General features: G+C 51.2%; 1 protein-coding gene across 1 annotated transcript; it reads left to right on the forward strand.

Annotated features, from left to right (window-relative positions):
- The first annotated feature begins 2,998 nt into the window (after positions 1 to 2,998).
- Positions 2,999 to 6,713, forward strand: LOC115905042 (lipase member M-like). Its single transcript, XM_030951091.1, has 9 exons — positions 2,999 to 3,097; positions 3,412 to 3,529; positions 4,375 to 4,573; positions 4,685 to 4,794; positions 5,011 to 5,147; positions 5,401 to 5,547; positions 6,042 to 6,113; positions 6,331 to 6,396; positions 6,480 to 6,713. The coding sequence occupies exons 1-9, from the start codon at positions 2,999 to 3,001 to the stop codon at positions 6,711 to 6,713; spliced, it is 1,182 nt and encodes a 393-aa protein (XP_030806951.1).
- The last annotated feature ends 1,791 nt before the right edge of the window (positions 6,714 to 8,504 follow it).

Below are 8,504 nucleotides of genomic sequence, written 5' to 3' on the forward strand. Positions count from 1 at the left end.
AACCCAGCCCTGGTGCTGACATGCAGAGCTGACACTTTACCCACAGGCACCTACACCTGGAAATCCAGGATGAGCAGCCTGCCTGGCACCCCCAGAGCAGAGACAAAGCAGCTGGAACCCCTCTGCCGAGGAATGCCAAAAATGCTGTCCCAGCTGGAGAGGACACCACAGGACCTGTGTGTTCCCAGTGATGGGGACACGTCCCAAACTTTGGGATGTGGTTTTGGGGGTGCAGTGTCTGAACCCCTGGGCTGTGTGGCTGGGGAGGGACAGGCAGGTGTTGGTGGACAAGTCTCAGCCTCTCTGGGTGTTTTTATAAGCCAAGGACTGGTTCCCTCAGTGCCACCAACCCCACTGACTGCATGGAGAGCCTGAAGCAGAGGGTCAGGTTGGTGTTCTCCTTTCTCCTGTTCTCCTGCTCTCCTGTTCTCCTGTTCTCCTATTATCCTGTTCTCCTTTCTCCTGTTTTCCTGTTCTCCTTTCTCCTGTTCGCCTGTTCTCCTGTTCTCCTATTCTCCTGCTCTCCTGCTCTCCTGCTCTCCTGTTCTCCTATTCTCCTGTTCTCCTATTCTCCTGTTCTCCTTCTAGCCCAGGCTATTGCTGAAAAAAAGGTGGTATTGCCACTCCAGCTGAGCATTTGGTGCATGGAGAACTTGGTGCTTAGACATTTTCCTGGGTCTTCATCCATTTTGGCTCTGTGAAAGGGATGGGGAAGGGGCTGGGTTGCTTTACCCAGGGCTGGTGCCTGGGGAGCAGCAGCTTTGAGGATGAGCTCTGCTCTCCTCCACCCTGGCTGCCCATGCCCAGGGACTCGTCCTTCCCTCTCTGCCACATCCTGGAATACCAAGAGGAGTTGCTTCTGTCGCTGCATTTCCATTTTAAGATATTGATGAAATCAATACCTTACCTTTGCAAGCTGCTTCTAGCTCTCAGCAGAATAAAGCTGCTAAAGAATAAAGAGTGGATAACATTTATATTGCAGTTACAGGACAGAATGCTTGAGGTTTTTTGCCCAAATGGATTTTCATCCTTCCCATCTCACTTAGAAAATTATTTTTCCTGTAGATCTGACTGGATGAGTAGATATCTCATTTTCCAGACTATACATCAGTAACAATGTGTGAGGGCTGCTGCTGGCTATGGAGCAGTGGAAGGTCCCCTTGCACATGGTGAAGGGCAGATCTAGGGGAGATGGACCACTGTGGGGGTCCCAGTTGTGAGTTTCTCTGGGTCTGGATTGAAGGCACTTGAGATGGTATTTCATGTTCAGACTCAGGTGTTTATTATTTTTTATCAGTAAAACAACCTCACTACTGTGAGCTCAGCAGCTTTTCTTTAGAAGGCACAAAATGGCCAACAATCTCTTGTTCCAAGGGCTTTTAAGACTAAACTATCCAATTAAAAACTGACACCTTGATTATTTTCCCTTTTAACCCAATAACTGATCCCAAAGAGCTGCAATGGGGACTTTTCTGCTCAATTACAAAATGCCACCCAAACCCATGGAGAAGGAGGAAGAAGCAGCACGAAGAAGAAACCCAGGATGGCACCCTGTGCCCTCCATCTTGCTTCCATCCACAACATACTAAAAATCCCAAAACCTCAATTTCTCACCAAGTGAAGCACCTACACTGCTCTCTATAATCTATTTCACACTTTTGTGGGTTCCAGTCTATCTTGAAGTTTAGGAAACTTTCTCCGTGAATGAGGGTCAGAGTCAGTGCTCCCCTGGGGCTCAGGGCACCCCAGAGCAGACGCAGAAATATTCCCAGTGCCCTGGGTTTCCACAGACCACGGGGACAGAATCTGGCAGGGATTTGCCACCTCTCTGGGCAGCCCCAAGGGAAAGAAGCTCTTTCCTAACTGAGCAGCTCAACCAGGGCATGCAATTGGTGTGAAACTCCTGTGGGTTTAGCAATAAGAAAACAGCACTGAGGATCACACTGTTCTACCTGGCATCTCCTGATTCCTGAGCAGGCCTGGCTTCTCCATCCCCTATAAGCCCCAGTGCTCACTGAAGTGGTGATTTCAGCAATTGGCCAGGCTCTGATGTCCCCAGGCATGGCCTGCAATGTGTCTGTGGCCAGCTAAACTGGGTGAGGAGCTGGCCACTGCAGCTCCTGCCTCCCTGCTGTCCTTTCCATCTTCATTCCGCACTCAGGCTGAGGGGCAACAGGACTAAAAGCCCCAAAAAGAGGTGATTTGCACAGAGTCCAGCCTGCAGTTGTGGTGTTGGGCAGCTGGGCAGGCCAAAGGGAGATGGGGTTTAGCAATGTGGTTTGCCTAGGGGATCAAAGAGCAATCCAACCTCTCCTTCCCTCAGCCGTCACAGCAGTTTAACCCCAGGACATCCCTTCTCACCCGCACGTGGAGATGGAGGCACTGAGGTGCTGCTGGTGGGCTTGAGTTGGCACTTTGTGTTTGAGTGAGAGGGAGTTTTTGCTGCGGCCCACACAGAGCTCTGCTGTTTTCCTGAGCAGCCCAGGAAAGCTTTCCATGCAATAAGGCTGCTGGAAAAACCCACTCTGGGAGGCAGAGAGCCATCTTTAGCTCCTGCAGCAGGATCATCAGGGAATTGGACTTTGCTGGATGTGCCCTTGAGTCTGGAATGCCTTGGGCTGGGCATTCCAGGAGCACCTGGCAAGGAGCTGTAAAACATCCATGGCAGGGATGGAGCTCTGGCATGACCCCTCCTGTTTGGGGGAGCATTCTTCCCCTGAAATGCTTTTCCTGAAAGCTCAAGGATTTCCCTGATGCTTTTCCCAGGCAGGGGGTGGAGGGAGGCTGCTTGTCCCGCACTGCACTTACAGCTGCCCTAGGTGACAATGGCCACCAAGAGGGCTTGGGGTGGGCTCCAAACTGCACAAGGGGTTGCAGGCACCTGCTCCCTGTGGCAGCATCAGTCTTTGGCTGTTCCAAAGGGCTCCTTGTGGCCCTGGAGCACCCAGAGCCCTGCTCATCCAGCCCTATTATCCCCCAGGTACTGCAGGTGGGTGAGATGTGGCTGCTGCTGGTGGCCCTGTGCCTGGCCCAGGGGCTGGAAGATGCCATCCCAGATGCTGAATTGTTCCACAACCCCGAGAGGTTCATGAACATTGTAAGTGTTTGGGGAGCACCTCACTTCCCCATGGGCATGCCCAAAGTCCTTCCTGAGGCACCAGCTGGGCTCACCCCTTCCCTGCATCTGCACCTGGCCTCTCTGGGGGGTTTGGGGCATCAAAAATCTCCCATATTTGCATTGCTGGCACTCACTCCATGCCCTCAGCTTGAGCTTGGCCTCTCCCTGCTCTCCCTGTGGTTCCTTTGGGTGCAGGTGACACCAGGGACACCAGGTGGGTGGCAGCAGTGGGTGAAGCTGAGGCAGGCCCAGGGCTCTGGGTCATCCTCTGCCTCACACCCCTGTCCCTGCAGAGCCAGAAGATCCTTTTCCACGGCTATCCCAGCGAGGAGTACGAGGTGATGACAGAGGATGGCTACTTCCTGAGCCTCAACAGGATTCCCCACGGCAAGGGGGGCACCGGGCTCTCAGGTGGGCTCAGCCTCACCCAGGGGGCACCAGCTGTGACCCTGGCCCTCCTGACAACAAGAGGAATGCCTGTGCCTCCAGGCATGGCTTGGGCAGCTGGGAGAGGATGAGGAGTTTGTTCCTGGCTGCCTTCAGGAGCTCAGCGTTGTGTTGTGACCCAGCAAAGCCCCCAAAGTGGCTCTTTCCCTGCAGCAAAACCCTGCTCCAAGGTCCAGGCTCAGGGCCTGGGGTGGCAAAAGCTCCCCAAACACAAAAAAAAGCACCAGCATAACCAGGGAAATAATGGGAGAAGGGAATTTTTAATGTGCAGCTTGCATGAAACAGTACCAAGGTGTTACAGTGGTGTTTTATTTCCATGTGGGAAAGGTGTCTTTGAAATAGGAGTCTCCTCGAGCCAGGTCTCATAAGCTCTTGGAGATCTATTTCACACCCAAGATAGCTCAGCTACCTTTGGAGGCATAAAATCAGCAGGATGGCTTCTGTGGTAGTGTTGAGAACAAGAAGGTTTTAATAAAAGGCAAAATAACAAAATTCTTTACAGAGAAAAACCGAGCCAGGTGGCAGAGGTTCTTGCTCCTGGCAAAACACCTCACAAAAGCAATTTGTTTCTTTGTTCTCTTCTTTTTCTTGTAAATTTCTCAGGAGGGACTTTATGGCTCCTGTCCAATCCTTAAGTTTGAGGTGAAGCCCCCCAGATTCTATGAGGTGTCTTTTCACCTAATTGAGGAGAGAAACTTCTGGGCTTATTTCCTTTTTGAGGGGACAAAGGACAGTTTTGTCACTCCATCAACAAGGGGCACATTCCTGTATGTCTTCTTCTGCCAACTACCTCCCATCTCCTCCTTCAGGAGCCAGGACCCCCGTGCTGATAGTGCATGGGTTTTGCCTGGATGGTGGTGACTGGGTGGACAATTTCCCCGAGAACAGCCTGGCCTTCATCCTGGCGGACGCGGGACACGACGTCTGGATCGGGAACAACCGCGGCAGCAGCTGGTCCCGCCGGCACCGCAGCCTCTCCACGGCCTCCGAGGAGTTCTGGGACTTCAGGTCAGGGCCACCAAGGGCAGCTGGGCTGCAGGGCTGCCAGCACTGAGCCCCTGCTGCCCCTGGGTGGCTGGGAGGTGGGAATCTCCTCCAGGCTCTCCCTTTGCCGCGCAGCTTCCACGAGATGGCCGTGTACGACCTGCCGGCCATGGTGGGCTTCATCCTGATGCAAACGGAGCAGGAGCAGCTGTTCTACGTCGGCCACGCTCAGGGCAGCTCCCTGGGTGAGTGATATCAATGTCCATCCCAAACTGGACGCTGCTGGGAGCTGCTGTCCCCTCCTGCCTTCCCAGCCTTCTGCATGGGAGGGGTTTGCCATGTCCTGCCCAAACATACCGGGCTGTGCTGGCATCCAGGAGCATTTTTTGTTCAAAAAAAGCCTCAAACACAGGGCCTGGGGTGAGCTGGGATTTGTGTTGTGCTCTCATGCTGCTTTTCAGGTTTCATAGCGTTTTCCAGCTTGCCACATCTGGCCAAGAAAATCAAACTCTTCTTTGCCCTGGCTCCTGTGTACACCTTCCGCCACGTCCGGGGTCCTGTGTTAAAGCTAGCCTTCCTACCAGACCTGCTGCTCAAGGTACAGGAGGTGTTTCTGGGTGGTTACTGCCAAAATCCAGGGATTTCTGTCAATTCCTGCCCTGTGTTAAAGCTAGCCTTCCTACCAGACCTGCTGCTCAAGGTACAGGAGGTGTTTCTGGGTGGTTACTGCCAAAATCCAGGGATTTTTGGCAATTTCTGCCCCCTGTATTGCCACTGTGTACTGATCCTGCACCTGCGGCAGGCGTTGGAGCTCCTGGCACCATTCCCGACATTCCCTCGTGCTCATGCAGGACATGTTTGGAACCAGAGAGCTGGTTCTGGTGCCAAGGAAGGAGAAGCTGCTCCTGGTTGACAAGTGCAGCCAGCCACAGGAAGCTGAAGTGTGTGCCGACGGCATCTTCCTGGTTGGAGGCTTCGACAGGAACAACTTGAACATGGTGAGTGCGCCAGGCTCTCAGTCCAGGTCACAGCCCTCTCTGGTTTTCCTAGACACCTGGAGATAGTTAATGAGGCACAACCGTGAGTATAAACCCCCAAAATAAGGTGTGAGAGGCTGTGGTTATTTGGAGATTCCCTGCAGTGGTGTGGGGGTGTCAAACCCAATGGAGTCTTTGGTAAAAGAAAATCACTTGTAGTCTCATCTCTTGGGAAAGGAAACTCCTGCCTCATTTTTGGCTGGCACACAATGAGTTTACAGAAGAAAATAACCAAAGAATGTGGACCAGTTCTATTTCCATTTTAAGTGTATTTCCATTGTTAAGTGGCTTACCTTTGGAAGCTGCTTCTAGCTCTGAGCAGAATAAAGCTGCTAAAGAATAAAGAGTGTTTAACATTTATATTGCAGTTATAAGACAGAATGCTTGAGGTTTTTTGCCCAGATGGATTTTCATCCTTTCCAACTCACTTAGAAAATACTTTCTTTTTCCTGTAGAGCCGACTGGATGTGTACCTATCTCATTTTCCAGACTATACATCAGTAAAAAATTTCCTGCACTGGGGACAGGTAGAGATCCTGATTTTATAACTATTTTAACTTTCTTTTAATCTGTGAATGTGATATTTTCAAATGCTGCTGGAAACAGGTCAAGGAGGTGGAACCAAAGCCAAGAGATAAAAGGGATTTTTAAGCTGCTGCACCAAGATGTCCCAAAAGGTGTCTCTGTCCAGGGGGGGCTGATCCAGGATATTACCTGGATTAACCCTTTGCCTCTGCCTTCCAGACTGCAAAAACCGCCGAGTTCAAGCAGTTTGACTACGGGCTGAGAAACATAGAGAAGTACAACCAGGTGAAGGGGCTGTCTGGGATGGGGATGGGGGAGAACACCCCACCCACCAGCCCCAGGTAACAGGAGTGTTTCCCCCCTGCCAGCGGAGGCCTCCCACTTACCAGATCGAGGCCATGAGGGTGCCAGTGGCTGTGTGGAGCGGGGGGCACGACTGGGTGATCCCCCCTGAGGAGACCCAGCGCTTGCTGTCCCGCCTCACCCACGTTGTCCACCACGAGCACTTCCCCGACTGGAACCACTTCGACCACCACTGGGGCCTGAACGCCCCCCAGCGCATGTACCAGCGGATGGTGGCCATGATGGAGGAGAATCCATGAATCCCTCCATGGATCTGTCCATGAATCCATCCATGGATCCATCCATCAATCCATTGATGAACCCATCCATGAATTCATCCATTAACCCATCCATGGATCCATCCATGAATCCAGTCATTAATCCACCCATGAATCCACCCAGCCATTAACCCATCCATTAATCCATCCCTGGATCCATCCATGAATCCATCCATCCATCAATCCATCCACAGATCCATCTATCAATCCATCCACGGATCCATCCACGAATCCATCCATCAATCCATTGATGAACCCATCTATAAATCCATCCATTAACCCATCCATTAATCCATCCATCAATCCATCCATGAATCCATCAATGAACCCAGCCAGCCATGAATCCATCCATAAATCCACCCATAAATCCATCCATGAATCCATCAATGAATGCATCCATGAATCCATCCATCAATCCCTCCATGAATTCATCCATGAATCCATCCATGAATCTGTTGATTAACTTATCCATGAATCCATCCATCAATCCCTTCATCAGTCCTTCCATCAATCCATCCATCAATCCATCCATCAATCCATCAATGAACCCACCCAGCCATTAATCCATCCATCAATCCATCAATGAACCCACCCAGCCACTAATCCATCCATGAATCCATCCATGAATCCATGAATCCCTCCATGAATCCATCCATGAATCCATCCATGAATCCATGAATCCCTCCATGAATTCATCCATTAATCCATCCATGAATCCCTCCATGAATCCATCCATGAATCCATCCATGAATCCATGAATCCCTCCATGAATTCATCCATTAATCCATCCATGAATCCATCCATCCATCCATCCATGAATCCATCCATGAATCCATGAATCCATGAATCTATGAATCCATGAATCCATCCATCCATCCATCCAGCCATCCCTGTGCTGCCCCAGGATGGAGGAGCTGCCTGTTCCCCTGTGCCTTGGGTTTGTGTGAGGGATGCTCTGCTTAAAAATGTCCCCTGTCCCCCTGTCCCCCTGTTCCACACTGATTTAAGGCTTTTTAGTGCAATGCTGTGATTTCTGCCCGGCCCCTGTGTCTGTAGAGATTATTGCAATAAAGTCTTGCATCAGAGCCAAGCTCCAGCCCTTGGCTTGCAGGAGATCTGCTGTGTTGGGGTTTTCTTTCCAGCTTTTGCAGGCTCAGAGCAATCCAGGAGTGAAATTTTACTCCAGGAATCCAGCATGTGCTGTGGTTTGTGGGTTTAGGCGCAGGAGGGGAGGGAAGTGGCCTTGTGACAGCCCTGGTGGAAAGAGGCCACATCTGGCCCAGGGGGCTCTGAGCTGGGCACAGCTGGCAAAAGGAGATTCTCCTCACCAGATCCTCCTCACTGCGCAGCGTGGAGTTCAAACCTGGTGATTTGCTGTTGATGAAATGTGCAAGGAGAGGCTGAGCCCTTTCTCACCTCGCAAATCCACCCAGCTATCCCTCTCCAATCACATGGTTTCTTGCCAAGATTTTCTTGCTCATCCTGTTTAGCTCCTTACTGTTGAAATGAAAAAGAAAGTCATGACTAGAGGAGTAAACTTCAGCCTCTCTGTTTACCCTGGAGAGGTTGACTTGTTACTGACTCTCTGGAATCAAAGCTGCAATATTTTTTTCCCTACACTTGTGCTGCATTAAACAGGGCAGGAATTGGTAGTGCCATGACTGAGTTTCAGGTTCTGGGGATATCTGGCAAAGCTGAGCATCTCACTTTCTGGGTTCCACCTTATCAGCAGGGCTACTCAGAGAAAACCCCTGCAATTCCCAAAGCCATTCA

Source organism: Camarhynchus parvulus, chromosome 6 (genome assembly GCF_901933205.1).
Source record: "Camarhynchus parvulus chromosome 6, STF_HiC, whole genome shotgun sequence".
Lineage (NCBI taxonomy): Eukaryota > Metazoa > Chordata > Aves > Passeriformes > Thraupidae > Camarhynchus > Camarhynchus parvulus.